Below are 17,043 nucleotides of genomic sequence, written 5' to 3'. Positions count from 1 at the left end.
TATCATGAACGATGTCACTATCTCCTTAAATTTATTGTTGGCACGTAATAGGAATGTTCAGATGAATCATCAAGAGGATGTGCATTCTATTCTGTTCTGAAGAATTGTTGTTTTGTCTGGTGCTTCCCATAAGTATTTATGCCTACTATGCAGTGGAGGAACAGAGTGCTTCCTCATTAGGATTGATTAGCCACTGACAGCTTCTGGAAGGCTAAGCCTCAAAGTCTGAGATTGACATGAGACCAAGAAGACACAAAGGCAGAAAAAAAAAAAAAAAGCACTGTCTTTTGGCTGACTTAATTGCTACTAATGGGGTGTTTCCTAGAGCCTCTCTCCTTGCTGCTAGTGAACCACATGTTGGGAACAGGCTGCTTTGCTGTGATGTCTCAGGCACTGCAGTTTCTGATTGACCTCTCCTTAATGTCCCAGCAAACTAGGAGTTGAATGGCAGTTATAACTTTCAGTAAAAAAGGAAGCAGCTGTTGGAGGTTTGTCCAAGCTTTTAGGTTTCTGCTAACCCAGAGAGTGAATATTAATTCACAGGAAATAATAGCGATGCAGTAAAAATGGTAGCAGACTAGGAGGCAGACACTGAAATCTCTCATCTTCTCCACATTAGTGGAGAGCAGGGCAACCCACAGATACATCATCAGGAGATGGCTTGGGTAGTAGGGGCCATGCTTGTTTCTTGCACTTCTCTCATGTCAGTTGTCACAAAATCCTACTTATTTTTGTCTTTTAAATATCTCTTAATCCTCCCCCCACCTCTCTTGCCCTTGCCTCACTGCTTTCTTTCAGGCTGTCAGTCTCTAACCAGTTTCCTTGCCTCTGTCTTGTCTGATAGAATCCATTGTCCACACAACAGGTTCATTCTGCCTAAAACACAAATCTGAACGTTGTCATGGTTCCCATCTCTCTGGGCTAAGGTGCTTAATAGAGCTCCTCCCAGCCACTCAGTACCCTTTCACTACTCGCTGTAGTGCAGTACCACTGTATGGTTTGGATATACATATCTGTTCATGCAATACTACCATGTAGCTTATCTTTGGGCTTTTCTTTATGTTGGCCCCTTGGTCTGAAATGTCCTGCCCCCCATTTGTCCTGTCTTCTGCTTGCTAATTGCTTCTTCCTAGACTCAGCTCAGGGAAGCATCCTCAAAGGAAGCCTGGCACACAGTCCTCATCCAAGAGCAGGTTGGGGATTCCCCCATTCATTTACCCATTGGGTGCTGTTTACTGCCCTTCCTGCATTTTAGTGTCCGCCCCACTTGACTCTGGGTTCCTTAGGGGAACATTTTTTTTTTTTTGCCTTGCTTTGTCAGTCTCTGGGACATCCTTGGTGTTCAGGTAACATTTTCTGTGTGGGTGAATCAAGGGCTGCCCTGATACAGACCAGCTGTGGAATCCTGGACAAGCCAGTCATCTTGTCTGAGTTTCAGTGTTCTTATCTGTTGAAAAATAATGTACATGTAATGTAGACATCCACGAGCTCATAGGAAATAGAATAAGAGAATTAACACAATATTTATATCCTCATAAAAGTGGTTTGAGGATTATGATGTGCTTATGCAAGAGCAATTATTGTTATGATTATTTTTCTGATCAGCTCCTTCCAAAACAATTAAAATTTCATCAGATTCTCAGTAATATTTATTTTGTCCATAAAGATTTGAGTGTTTTGATCACTGAATAATGTAGTTTGATCAGCGTTTTCTTTTTCTGCAAAGATAATTTCCTGTGGCTCCTTAGTTTTGCGATCTACCTTTGAAAATTAGTCATTATTTCTTTGGAAAGTCTTTTAGGGAGACATCTTTTTTTTTTTCCTGCTACTCTTAGGAAACATTCTATAGAGTAGAATTAATAGCACAGTCTTTTCTGACAGACTCACTTGGATTTAAATGCTGAATGTGCAAGCTATTAAATCTTCGATTCTCATTTTTCTTATTAGTAAAATGAGGGTGAAATGTCTCCCTCACAGGATTGTTGTGGGGATTAAATGAGCTAATAAATATAAAATGCTGGGCAGCCCAGGTGGCTCAGCGGTTTAGCGCCGCCTTCAGCCCAGGGCCTGATCCTGGAGACCTGGGATCAAGTCCCACGTCAGGCTTCCTGCATGGAGCCTGTTTCTCCCTCTGCCTGTGTCTCTGCCTCTCTCTCTGCCTGTTGTCTCTCCTTCTCTCTCTCTCTCTTTCTCTGTGTGTGTCTCATGAATAAATAAATCTTTAAAAATAAATTAAATAAATAAGTAAAAAATGCTTAGCACATTGTGTGAAGCATTTAAATGTTCAATAAAAGTAGAAGGAATGAAAGTGCTATGAAGAAGGAGGATGAGGGGGTCACTTCAGGGTTGTATCTTTGTATATGTCAGAATAAAAAATTAATGTAGCTTCAGTACTCTTAGCTGTGCATCACTAGCTGCGTGAAAGGGTTAAAGTCTGAGTCATGTATGCATCTCCTAAAATAGTTTACATAGTCATGCAATAAACACTTTTCAATAAACAGTGACTATCAAGGCTTCTATAATTGTGCTTAAAACATGTTAATTTAGGGGGGCATCTGGGTGGCTTAGGCATTTGCATGATTCATGATTTTGGCTCAGATCATGATCTCATGAGTTGTGGGATCGAGGCCCACATCGGGCTCTGTGTTCAGTGGGGAGTCGGCTTAGGATTCTCTCTCTCTTTCCCTCTCTAGCTGCCTCTCTTCAACCTCCCTCTGTCTCTCCCTCTGTCTCCCTCTGTCTGTCTCTTTCTCTCCCTCCCTCTTTGACAATAGATCAGAAGTCATATTTCATTAAAAGTAATGTGCCTTTCCGTACATCTGTGCACTTCACCACTTTCTGAGATGTGAAATAACAAGTTTGAAGCTAGCCGAACCACCTATTAATCTCACACAATGTAACATACTGTGTATATGTCACATTTTTCTAGTGGACCATTAGATAATTATTTCAGAATGTAAAATTAAAATGTAGGTAAAGTAAAACAATATAGCTTTCTGTGGTATTAGGGGATTAGCTTTCATAAACTTGCATTCAAAAACAAACTCTGGGGGGAAAAGGCCTATTTTGTAAATTTATGGTTTCCTTAAATAGGGTTCACTATGTTTAGCTTTCTATCAGCATACAAGATCTTTTTGTTCAAGTCATATGACTTTTTAGAGCTCGTATGATATCTAGGCATAAAAGAAGTAATGAGAGAAAAAACTGGACCTTTCAGTCCTAAATTTACCTTCTTTGATGTAGACTTCATTTAAATCATGTGTTGGAACAGTTTGCTTAAATTGCTGATTTCAGAAAAGCTGGCAGTATAATAGTACATTGTTTCTGACCATTAACGTGGTTATTTGAGTCAAAGCCAAAACTAATAGTGTCAGGGGGCCTTTTCGCAGGTTCAAGTTAGGTTTACAATAATCCAAGATCCTGGTTAAGAACTGCGGGTTCATCAACATTTTGATGAAACGCGTATTATAAGACCCCCAAAGCTTTACTTGATGCCTTTGAGAACCTTGATAGTGTGTGACATGTTTGCCAGACAAGGTATAACAGACTGGTTCTTTGGGGAATGATTCTTCATGTCAGATGGCAGTAATCCACAGAGGTCCAGTAAAATCAGTAGTACTGTAGTAAATAGTACTTCAGGGCTTGGGGAACATAAATGTGTGTGTGTGTGTGTGTGTGTGTCTGTATGTGTGTGTGTGTCTGTATGTGTGTGTGTGTGTATGTATACGTTTATATAACACAGATATAAAAAACACATATCACAATGTCATATTTATTTACCATCTCCTCCTGTCTGTGTGTATTGTTACTTTTACTGCTTCAGTCAAAAGTCTTACTCAAAACGCCTCCCTTACAGGATTTGTCATGGTGTTTTGTGATTTGTTGTTGTTGTGTGTTTTGTAGTTAAAATAATGATTTTTAAAAACCTACAGAAGATTTGAGGAGCTGGTGAGAAAAAAGAGATTTGCAATTATAAAATGCAATCCCAAGAAAGACAAAGTGTAAGTGGAGACTTTTGAAGAATCAGTATTGCCAGATGAGCTCTTTGTGGACAGGCTAAAAGTAAAATGCCATCAGCCAAGAGGTTTAATGAAGTCTCACTACAGAATTTAACAAGAGAGTGATTTGTGAGAATGGCTCCCTCTCCTAGCTGTTCTGATCCAGTGGTGTAAATAGGATGCCGAGCACTACTCCTGCTGGTTTTTTTATGCTGTTGGATTTGATTGAGACCCAGCAACATTATGGCCTATGATTCTTTTCCTTTTTTTTTTTTTTTTTTTGTAGGAAGGATAAAGTAAAGAACTTCTTGTATTCTCATAGCCTTTCAGAAGTAGTCATTTTAACTCTAATGACTGTGGAGGATATGACATTCTCTTGATTTCTTTCATTTACTCATGAAATTTTGGGTTGGTCTCAGTTATGTCAAACAAACTGATATAAAATCTAAACATTAACCTGAAGAAAAAGCATTCACTATAAGGCCTTCCTACAGAGAATTTGAAACTCTGAATGTGTGTGCCAAGTGAGTATTTGAGGAAATAAGTACAGCAGTTAGGTTCAAGAAATAATTGATACATATGATGACTCTGTAACAAATAATGACACAGCACCACACTAGCAAATAGCATAGCATGGGCCCTCCATTATCTTCTGGGCCTTACTGTGATTATTCATCTACATATCAGTTGGTGAGGTTTTTCTCGTCCCTCAGTTACATAGATATAAAACTTAGCAACTCTCTTTAGCAGCGTACATTCTGAAATAATGGCATCAGTTTGGAAATATGTAATAGAATTGGGTCACTCTATACCGTCTGAATTGCTCTCTCTGAAAATGAAATTTAGAGAAATAATTTTTTGCTCTCGCCATTGAGTGGTAGCTCATTTTATTAAAACATTAGATTCATTGCTAACAATCTCACAGAACTTGAAGACATGGAATTATTGTGTGATACTGTGTATCACTTAATGTTAAATAATTAATTGTAAGTCAATTATGTGAATTGTAAGTCAATTCACATTGATATATTCTATTTTACCTAGAACTATTAGGACATAAAATGAGATAATTCTTGTTTAAAAGAGAATACTCATCAAGAGAATAGATAGTAGACTCTTTGACACTAAGGGCCCCCTTTTTTAAAAAAATGATGAACCCAGTGATAAATTAAATATGCAAAATCACTGAAAATTTAACTTTTTTGCACATGTTGTTGATTTTTTATTTGCTACCATAGTAAATATTTTATAGATATACACAGCATTAATTATGCTCAACAGTATTCATTCTTGTAGATTCACAAATCATTCTAGCGTATTTCAAACATCAAGATCATCATTAGAATCATTACACTTTACAATTATGTGGCAGCTGGTGTCCTTTAAATCTTATTTGAATATATAGTAGGCTGCCTTTTATTTTATTGTTTTTAAAGATTTGTATAAATTGGAAGTTGCTACTTTATAATACATGCCTGGAGTTTGCAAAACTGATTAAAATACCATGAGCACTTTAATTTGCTTTTAAACTATTATTCTCAGGACTTGATAAATAATGTGCCAGTAAAAACACACCTGTAGAAAAATACTCAAATAGGTATAAGACAAAATACAGCTGAGTAATTGCTTTATAACAGATTTATGAGGGTAGGAAAATCCATAAATGGTTGTTAAAGTGAGCTTTAGCTTTAGGACATTTATTTTGTGTGGTCAATGTTATTTGGAGAGAATTTAGAGCACTGTACAATTAAAACTGATAGATATGGCCATTTTAAAAAGGTGCTTTTAAAGTTAACTTTGTGGATGGTGGAATAGCCATTTCAGTATACTTTTAGGTCATTAGTAAATAGATGAGTTGTCTTCTTAGGTTTTTCCTTATGCTTTTTATTCCCCTAAAATGTACTAAATTACTGAAATAATTGATAACAGGGGGGCCTGAGTGGCTCAGCCAGTTAAGTGTCTGTCTGCCTTTGACTCAGGTCATGATCCCAGCGCTGGGTCAGGCTCCCTGCTCAGCCTGAAGTCTGTTTCTCCCTCTTCTTCTGCCCCTGCTCATGCTTGCTCTTTCTCTATCTATCTCTCTCTTTCTCTCATAAGTAAATAAAATTTTAAAAAATAAGTAAATAAATAAGATTTATAATAGGTAATTTTGGCCTTAAGTTTCTTGGGAATAAATGTTAAATTATATTATTTCTGTACCCAATTGAAAAGATTTTGAATGTGAGACATGGATGGGGGCTTACAAATCATTTACTTTAGGTCCGTTTTACAGATGAGGGGACTGAGATAAGAGATATCTTTATATCATATAGCAGAGTGTGAGCATGTGCATTTGATGCTTGACTATGGTCTTCCTAAAAGATTGCATCACATCACTTTTCAGAGACAAAATTGGCTGTTTTGACATTGTTTTTCTATGATAATATAAAATATGAGAATAATTATATATTCATGTTAATTTAATACCTTAATATGGGATCCCTGGGTGGCGCAGCGGTTTGGCGCCTGCCTTTGGCCCAGGGCGCGATCCTGGAGACCCGGGATCGAATCCCACATCGGGCTCCCGGTGCATGGAGCCTGCTTCTCCCTCCGCCTGTGTCTCTGCCTCTCTCTCTCTCTCTGTGACTATCATAGATAAATAAAAAAATAAAAAAATAAAAAATAAAATAAAAAATACCTTAATACATGAATTGTGCATTTAAAAAATTTTAGAGTACCATTGACATATGACATGGTAGTGTCAGATATACAACATGATTTGATGTTTGTAAATATTGCAAAATGATCACCATGAGAAGTCCAGTTAATATTTATCACCATACATAATGGCATATGTTTATTATTATTATTAATACATAATAAAATTTTCTTGTAATGAAGACTTTTAAGATTTATTCTCTTAGCGACTTTTAAATATGCAGTATTATTAACTATTATTGGCATGCTGTATATTACATCCTTATGACTTCTTTATCTTACAGAAATTTATACCTTTTGATGCCCTTCACCTTTTTTGCCTACCTTTTCCTCCTGCCTCAGGCAACCACCAATCTAGTTTCTGTGTCTATGAGCTTGGTATATTTTGTTGGTATGTTTATTTGTTTTAAATTCCATGTATAAGTAAGATTATAGAGTATTTGTCTTGTTTTCTCTGACTTATTTCACTTAGCATAATGCCCTCACTCATCCATCCATGGTGACTCACATGACAGGATTTCGTTCTTCTTCTCCTTTTTTTTTTTTTCCAATGGCTGAATAATTACTCCATTCTATATATACCACAGTTTATTCATACTGGTCTCCTAGGTTATTTCCATATCTTGTCTATTGTAAATAAGGTGCCAATGAACATGGGGGTGCATATATATTTTCAAATTAGTGTTTTGGGGTTTTTTTTTTTGAGTAAATGCCCAGAAGTGGAATTGCTGTACATATAGTAGTTCTATTTTTAATTTTTTGAGGAACCTCTATACTGTTTGACATAGTGGCTGCACCAGTTTGCATTCCCACCAACTGTGCACAAGGGTTCCCTTTTCTTTACACCCTCTCCATCACTTGTTACTGTTGTCTTTTTGATAATCATTTTAATAAGATGAGGTGATATCTCATTGTGGTGTGGATTTGCTTTTCCCTGGTGAAGTGTGATGTTGAGTATATTTGCAGGTGTCTGTTTGCCATCTGTAGGTCTTCTTTAGAAAAATGTCTATTCAGTTCTGCCCATTTTTTAATTGGATTGTTTTTTTTCTATTGAGTTGTATAAATTCTTTATATATTTTGGAAATTAATCCACCCCTTTATCAGGTATATGATTTGCGAGTATTCCCGACCCCCTTCAGTAGTTGCCTTTTCTTTTTTTGATGATTTCCTTTGTAAATAATTTTGTACCAAAAGTTATTTGGTTTAGGTCATGAAGCCAAAACAGAACTAAAGTTACATTAGAATAAAGCTTAACTCTTTTAATGCAGAAACCATACAATGCAACAAAAAGAGTAAGGATTTTAAGAGCTGGACAGACCTGAATTCCAAACTTCCACTTTTTACCTAATGTATGACCTTAAGAAAATTACCTAATCTTTTAAAAAAAGGAAAAGATAGTTACTTAATCTTCACTTCCCTCCCTTTGCAAGTTGGCATATTAGACATTTTCCTACTGAGTTGCTGGGAGGGTTTCTGGTGTATGAAATGACACATAGTTAGCTAATACTGATGGCTCTTTATTTAACTAAGATGTAGAAAAAATATGTGATTTATGCAGGATAGACCTAACTAATTCTGGAGAGGATCTTGATCTGCTCAGTTGAGTAATTTTATCTTTACATTTTTTTTTATCATTATATACCTCTATTCTAGACTCTATAAGTGTATGAAATATAACATTTGAAAGTAGGCTTCCAGATTTTCTAATAAACAAGTTCTGGAGCAATTGCTCACATACAAATCAGTATGCTGGATGCTGTAAAGGATGCAGAGATAAAGAAGACCTGGATCCCGCCTTCATGGAGCTTAGTACAGCTAATGAAGGAGAGAGATGTACACAAGTAACAACAGTACTAGCAAAATGTAGAGTGTGGATTTGTAAAGATGTATATATGCCAGGGAGGGCAAAAGTACTTTCAGATACACAATGGGAACATTATTCTCATTTGTTTAAGAGATAAACAGATATTTACAAGGTCAATAACATTTTCAACTTGGTAAATTCTAGAGAAATAATGGCAAATAGTTAAATCTTTACTCTTATGAGTTTATAGTCTAGTTTGGGAGATAGACGTTTAGAGAATAATTAGAGAAATGTGTAATTTTAAGCTATAATAAGTGCTGTAGGAGGAAAATTAAGGTTGCTATGAGAATATATATGGCCTTCTGATAAGATTTAGTGTCAAATTTAGGGGGAATTACTTGAAGATCTGTCTTTCGAGCTGAAATGTGGTAAACTCAAGGACAAAAAAACGGCCAATGGAGCTAAGTTAGGGAGATGAGAGGGGACAGGCAATACAAGAAGACACCGAAGAGTCACATAGCAAGGCCATGTTAAGGACTTTGGTCTCTATTTGAAGAACAATGAAACCATATTGAAAGATTTTAAGCACAAACATCTATAATCAGGTTAGTTTACTTTGGTTTTGTTTTTAAGCACTTTGGCCATATCATGAAATTGAATTGGTAAGAAGCAAAGCAGTAGTTCAATTGAGCACTGTTGGATAACTTGAGCCAGAGTGGTGGCAGTAGAGCTAGAAAGAGGGAAATGGAATACACAAATAGTTCAGAAATAAAAGCTATGGCATTTGGTAATGAATTGTACATTTCAAGGAGGAGAGAGAAGAAAGATCTAGGTTTCTGGCTTTCTAAATTGATCTAGGGAATATTAACCTCAAAATTATGATCCTGAGTCCTATGTCAGCTGGCACACACATGGTCATAGATTGCCGGGTAGTTGCACTTCAATCTCAGACTCTTTAGTAGACAATAGCTAAGTTGCACCTACTTTCAGAATGGGTCATCTCAGGGTCCTGGGATCCAGCCCTGGGTCCAGCCCCACGTGAAGCCCCATGTTCAGCAGGGAGTCTGCTTCTTTCTTTCTCTCTCCCTCTGCCCCCCTCCCATTCATGCACACTCTCTCACATAAATAAATAAAAAATATTTTTTAAAAAGGAAAGTGAAGCCTTTTTTAGAAGTGGAAGGAAAAGGAGAAAAATATCAACTTTTTCTGAGTATCTATGATACATTAGGCATTGTGCAAATTACTTTGTGTATATTTGTGGGAAAATAATTAGCCATTACTATTCTCTTAAACTCGCAATGGAACAGATAATCTATAGCAATGTTTCTCAGTCCTGGCTCTTTTAACATGTGGGTTTGGACCCTTCTTTGTTTTGGGGAGCTGTCTTGTGGGTTGTAGGATGTTTATCAGCCTCCTAGGCCTCTTTCCACTAGATGCCAGTAGCATCCCCCTTCAGTTGTGACAACCAAATTATCTCCAGAACCAGTGATCCACAAATAATGTGAAATGTTTGACTGGAGGGGAAAAGTTCATAGTATTTTATGTATCTATTGAATATATTCTAAAAGTGCCCCTCTTAATCATTCTATTTTTATGTCTGAGAAATTGAAAGGCATAATGACAGGCTTTTAAGTTAAGCTCTGTCTTTACCTCCAAAGAAATCACACCTAGTATTAAAAAAATCTTAAGTGTTTTTAATTGTTAGAGATATTATCATTCATGAGTATGTATGCATATAATTTCTCCGGCATAACAGTGACTATAATTCAGTCAGTTCAAACGTAGGTAGTATTACTACTTGAAAATATGTGTTCCTCTGTTTTAATAAAAATGTATTTCTTCTCAAAAGAGTCATGTAACTCACTATTTTACTTCATTCACCTTCTACTGGAATGGGGTGTTTACAAGCTAGTCTGTCAGATTTATTAATTGAACCCTGCTATTCAATGAAAAAAAAACGATACGAGAATGAAAAAAAATCACATTAATTTAAAGATCATTAGAAGTTAGTTACTAGTAATGAAAACTAATATCTGTGAATTAGCAGAATTCCATAGTCATGGTGATTGCATCCATAGCACATTCAATAAAGCTGTTATTCTCTGATATTTAATAATAGGATTGGTTTTACCATAGATAAATTTGCTTAACTATGAAATCTTGCCAATAGAGTCATTCTAGGAGTTTAGAATACATAAATTATTTTAGACTCACATACTGTAGTGGCCGTCTTCTGTCATTATATTTCAAAATAATTATATTGCCCATGGTTAACAGTGAAGAATCATATGCTTTATTTAAGTTATAAGGATAAACTTGAATGTATTTGCCATTATTCTTCAAAACTTGAAATCTTGGTGTGAAAATATCCAAATTTTAATCATATTGTTGTAGTAATTGTGCGAATATTTTCTTGGAATTCTTTGATATCTTCTTTTTTATCATGAGCTATGTATAAACTTCATCAACTTGAGGTAATATTAACTTAAAAGGATATTTTTGAGGATATTTTCTAGTAGAGTATATGTTTATATATACATAATCTGAAGGGAAAATACTGGGAATATTTCCCAGAAAGATACATCCACTGTCCTGCTTTGCCTCTGAATTTCCATATTCTTAAAATCATAGCGCACAAAGCACTTTAAGAATCAGCTACTCTATTCCTTTACCAGACAGGGTTATAGCTAAACTGTTGTGGCCAAATGGAAATAAATCCCATTTTAAAGACCTCTGGAGACATCACAGTTGGCAACCAATTCATGGTTCAGTGACCTTTACTGTTAACTGCTTCTTTTCTGTACTTTCCCTAAGTCACTCATGCTATTATTTAGGCCATTATCTTCTCTTCTGGCCTAAGTAGTTATCAAGATTGGCTGCTCCCAGTATTTATTAGGCCTAATCTGAAGACTTAAGTATTTGTACAGCTACCTTATTTTCTCAGAACCCCCCCCAAAAAAGGCCTCTTTCTCTAGCTTCTGTATATTTTTTTTAGACATTTATCATCATTCTGACTCTTGTCTCCTGTATTTGACAAGCAGATAGAAGAGAGCTTCCCTCTCTCCCTCCCTCCTTCCTTCCTCCCTTCTTTCCTTCCTTCCTTCTTTGCTCCCATCCATTTTTGCTTCTCTTAGCTCCTTATTTATACCTAAAGATATTGTCTGAACAATGTATATTCTTAGAATATTTTAAAGTTGTTAAACAACTGGGGGCCTGTTGATGTCACATTCAAAAGAGGAAAAAAGTCTCTTTATTCTAAGTGTGTGAGCATGTATGTGTGAGAGTGAGTGTGTGGGGAGGGAGGAAAGAAGGAAAAAAGAGAGAAAGGAAGGGAGGGAAGGAGGGAGAAAGGGAAAGGCTAAATTTTTTCCATTTTAAACTTTTTAAAAAAAGTATCATCCAAACATGTAGTACTTGTATGTCTCCAAATATTTTAGAGAAAGCTGTCCTTTTCCTTTTATTACACTCAATACAGGAACTAGAGTTTTATAATTACATAAACAAATTATATAGTATATATATATGTGTGTGTGTGTGTGTGTAGTATATATGTATTTATATATATGTTTAGACTTTCTGTAACTCCCCTCCACCCCACCAAAATAATATAATCTAAGTGAAAGCAGTGTGTTTTTGATACAAACTCAGCATTGTGGCAAATTCTCTAATCTCTCACTTCTTTCTAAACTCTCTCAAATTGAGAAAAAAAATTAGGGATGTTACTGTAATCTGCATAATGCTACCATGTTAACAAAATAGAAAGTTTTAATCTCTTAAAACTTTTTAATCTCTTAAAAAGGTACGTTTACTTTTTGAGTTTATTTTAGTTCCTGTGTAACATATTTACTATTAAAGTAATTGTGTAGAAATATGATTTGTTCTTACCTTTCAAACGAGTATTATCCAGCTTATAATGATGTAAGTGATGAAATGATGAAAATTGGTTCACCTTTAAAAATTAATCACATTGCGTTTTTTGTCTAAAAAGGTGAACTTGTTAGGAGGTTTTAAGCCTACTGTCTTATCTGTTAGTTTTCCATGTCTTTTTAAAACTATAGCTAATTATTTTTAAAAGATTTTTCTTAGTATCCTGAGCAATTATTTTAGAAAGTTTTTATAGTAATTATTTTAATGGTGGTGATTTTAGGTTAACATTTATGACAGTTTAAATGTAAAACCAAATACACTTTATGTCCTGTTGCATATGGTTCTCCCTAAACTGGTTAACAAGTAGAAAAATTTATTAGAGACTTGAATTTAGTCAAAAAGGCAGTCTTGGTTAGTCGTCTGTGACCTTGAGAAAGTTATTGAACAATTTAGGTTCCCATTTTCTCATGCAAGAAGGATAGAATTAGACTGATAAGTTCTAAGGTCACTTCCAGCACTACCATTTTATAGTTTTATTGTTTTATTAGAGATGGAGACAGACAGGCTTTTCCTCTTTCTTAACGAGAAAAGGGAGTTGGGGTAGAGGGGCTCCTAGCCTTTAAAGTAGAAAGAAAAGAAGTTGACAAGAGTTAGGGGAGTGTAGGAGTGAGACTGCCCATAAACCACAAACTTCAGAGGATGATGAATGAACATGATCCAGATTACTCTGCTTTTCTCAGATTCTTTCTGGACATATCTAACTGGATGATAATGGGTCCTGATTGTTGTATAGAAAGTCCCTACTGTCTGTATGGAAAGAAAATTATTTGACCTGACTCTGAGAGAAGTATGGTAAAAAGGGGAAATCTAAAAACTTAAAGAAATTTCTATCATTTATTCTTGAGACAAGAAAGTTTAAGATGATCATTTCTTTCAAGTGAGTAAAAGGATTTTATACGGAGGATACTAATGGCATTTATTTGTGTACTGAAACTAGAATAAACAAAAAGAGGAGTTAAATTGTGACAGGCGAGGTTTTCATTTAGATAAGAGGCATCATTTCCTGATAATCATGGTTGTTAAAAGCTTAAATGATCATGCAAGATAGGGTACTCTCAAAAACCTCTGATGCTTTGGAAGCTTCTGTGTTAAATGTTGTTCTTAGATAATGTTATGAAATATTTTCCAGTTGTCATTTGTTATTGATATGAAATGCAAATACATCAGCCAGAAGTTCTTGAACACATTGGCTTTTAGTTAATGAAAGATTTGACTCCTATGTCTTGATTACTGGTAAACCCTCTAAACAGGGTAAAAGGCACTTTTTAAATTTTAAATGACCTGTTCCTATTAATTTTCTTGTTTCAACATATTGGGTATTTTTGAAATGTCTCAGGAATTTTACATGTACCAAAAATTATATGGTTAGAATATCTTTAGGAATCATTCCTGTAGTCTCTTGACTTTAAATAAGGCTTAGTCTTCACTGTATCCAACTAATATCAAATTTATTTTCACAGGTTATCCCAAAAGATAATTCTATTATCTTTTGTTGTTTTTTTTTCAAAGCAAATACTATTGCTACAATTTGTCAGCATCTCTCTTTTGTAGTTTCTAAATATTTCTTCCTGCCACTTAAAAGACAGTATCTTGAAAGATTCAAAAGTGTAACCAAATTCAACCAACTCTGCTTTCAAGTCTAGGTAGCATAGCTGAGTAAGTTGAGAAAAGATTGGTTTGGGGTTTTTTTTTAGAATGAAAAAGACAATTATTTTACTCATGAAGGGAACGTGTGAATTGAAATGTGCTTCTGAGTTACCTTTAAGTTTTGCATACTGTTAACAATAGGCAAGAGAACTTTTGTCTCTATTTTATTTCTTTTCATTTATTTTTTATTATTTTGTGTTTTATTTAAAACATACATTTTTATCCTTCTACATGGATTACTGAGCATGCCCATAAAGCAAAAGCAAAGCAAAATAAATAGAGCTTGAAAATATTACTTCAGGACACCTGGGAAGCTCAGTCAGTTAAGTGTCTGCCTTCAGCTCAGGTCATGATCACACTGTCCTGGGATTGAATCCCACTTTGGGCTCCCGGCTCAGCGGGGAGTCTGCTTCTCCCTCTGCCTCTCTCCCCTGCTTGTGCTCTCTCTCTCTCTCTCTCTCTCTCTCTCTCTCTCTCTCTCTCTCTCTCTCTCTCTCTCTCTCTCAAATACACTTTAAAAAAAGAAAGAAAATATTACTTCAGGTCATATATTGTACCAGAATGTCCCATGATCCCATCAGACCCCTGATCTTCCCCCAGCCCTTTGTGTTTTTTTTTTCCCCTGGTGGAAGGTATTGAGGAAATGTAATTTCTAGTTCAACCTGGGAAATAACTTGGGCAGGCTGTTTATAGTTGGATGGAAGACTTTTGTTGTGTTCTGTTTTATTGTTGCATTGTCACTATTTTAAAACTATACCATCTCACAGCAGCAGGGCTTAGCATAGTTCCTGCATACTGCAGGAATGTATATCAAGTTAAATTAATATGATTTGCTTTAAGATGTAGGAGTTATTTATTTGAATAAGATATTTTGTGACTGTACGTGGGGCTATTATGAAAAAGTTCTGTGTTTGGCAGTTATTTCCTTTGCTTCAAATTGAGCCAAACAGAGGCACCTGAGTGGCTCAGTGGTTGAGCATCTGCCTTTGGCTCAGGGTGTGATCCTGGGGTCTTGGGATCAAGTCCCACATCAGGCTCCCCACAGAAAGCCTACTTCTCCCGCTGCCTGTATCTCCGCCTCTGTGTGTCTCATAAAAAAATAAATAAAATCTTTAAAAATAAAAATAAATAAAAGAGTAAAACAAAGCAGTCTTTTTCCAGTATTTAAAATATGTATCGGGCAGCCCGGGTGGCTCAGCGGCTTAGCGCCGCCTTCAGCCTAGGGTGTGATCCTGGAGGCCTGGGATCGAGTCCCACATCAGGCTCCCTGCCTGGAGCCTGCTTTTCCCTCTGCCTGTGTCTCTGCCTCTCTCTCTCTCTCATGAATAAATAAAATCTTTTAAATAAATAAATAAATAAATAAATAAATAAATAAATAAAGTATCACTTGAGCTTTCTATATTAAAATGTCCAATGTTTCAGCCTTGCAGTAGGTAACATGATTATGACTTTATTAGATAGGTTTATAAAGTTTTATATGTTTTCATATGTTTACGTTTTTCTATACATCTTCTCAGTTAAAATTCTGCAAGAATTTAGGTGTAATCCAAAAGGTGTAACTTTTTAATAACCTTGCTACTCAGCCTGTGGTCATGGACCAGCAGTACCTGAGAATGCTTATTAGAAATGCAAAGTCAAAGGCCACACTTCTTACCTATGGGGTTATAATTTGTATTTTAACCAGGTCTTAGGGTGATCCATGTGCTTATTCAAGTATGAGAAACACAGATTTAATAGAATATCATTAGTTGCATGGACATTTTAAAAATTAATCTGATGATGGAGTTGTTTGATTTAACACTACTTTATCTTTGATTAAGATGCTTGATTTCTATTCTAAGTAACATTAACAGTTAAGATTTATAGTGTGGTTAAACTCATTATGTATGTAGCTATCTAACCATGTCATCTTATAGCAAAATGTAGTCATCAAAATGTGTTTTATAATTGTATGGCTATCATCCATTGTAGCTGTCATTTAATCATAGTAGAGATTTTAAGATTCATTTCTATTTTTCTTAAGTTACTCATGATTATTCTTAAAATGCTAACAAATATTCATTCATGGCCCACATGAGCCAAATATTAATGTGTTCTTTATTTTACTTTAAGAGAAATATCATTGTTAAGTCAAATCTTATTACTTTTTTCTGTTTCGTTTCTGTTTCTTTATTTTTTATTTATTTCATGTTTTCTTTTTTTTGTTTTAGTTGGGTCTGGTAAGTTGACATTTTATTGGCCATCTTCTAATCACCGTGTCACTGTGACTGGAACTTCTCTTCCCCTTTCCATCCATACCCTTCCATGTCCTTCAACCAATCAGCCTCCATGTTTCACTTGTCATTGGCCTCAAAGACAGACCGCACAGAATAAAGTCTGCAGGAAGTATGGGTAACTGTGACAAAGAGTAAAGGTAATGGGGTTGCTAACTTTATGTTTTATTAAATGATATGTGATCTGCATCCTTTTATTTTTTTCTCTCATTACTTGAGTGATAAAATAAGTGATAGGACTATATTGTCTTGAAGTACCATTTTAATTTATATTTCATAAGATAAACAAACAAAAATAGGTGCCCACAGAATGATTTGGGTTTTTTTTTAAATCTCAAATATGTTTATGAATTCATGTCTGTCTATCTTAGCTTTTATAACTTCCTTTAGTAATAGTCATTCAAAGTCCTTTTGATGAATAACTTTGCACATAGGGCTGTATGCGTTCATTTTCATTTCTGTGTATCAGATTCATCTCATTTTATGTAAGAAATGATTGCATGATGCTTCCAAAATTTATCGAAGTTTGCTCTGATAAACACTTGTCCTTATATTAATAGTCATTAAGTTTCTAAGTACTCTTATGATAAATACATTAGGGAAGGTACATATACCCTTTAAAAATGCTACATGATTTTTGGAGAATTTTCCATGAGGATGCTAAGTGGTATACCAGGGAATAATTTGATCCTAAGAG

General features: G+C 35.3%; 1 protein-coding gene across 2 annotated transcripts in view; it reads left to right on the top strand.

The window, feature by feature from the left end:
* The window catches only part of ROBO1 (roundabout guidance receptor 1), a 1,146,492-nt gene that overhangs the window by 1,040,033 nt on the left and 89,416 nt on the right, over positions 1-17,043 (top strand). For both annotated transcript variants that reach the window (XM_041735102.1, XM_041735103.1), the window contains one exon: positions 16,284-16,292. In XM_041735102.1, the coding sequence (XP_041591036.1) occupies positions 16,284-16,292 (9 nt within the window). The remainder of the gene's footprint in view (positions 1-16,283; positions 16,293-17,043) is intronic.

This window comes from Vulpes lagopus, chromosome 20 (assembly GCF_018345385.1).
Source record: "Vulpes lagopus strain Blue_001 chromosome 20, ASM1834538v1, whole genome shotgun sequence".
NCBI lineage: Eukaryota > Metazoa > Chordata > Mammalia > Carnivora > Canidae > Vulpes > Vulpes lagopus.
This window is presented reverse-complemented; position numbering and strand designations above follow the sequence as displayed.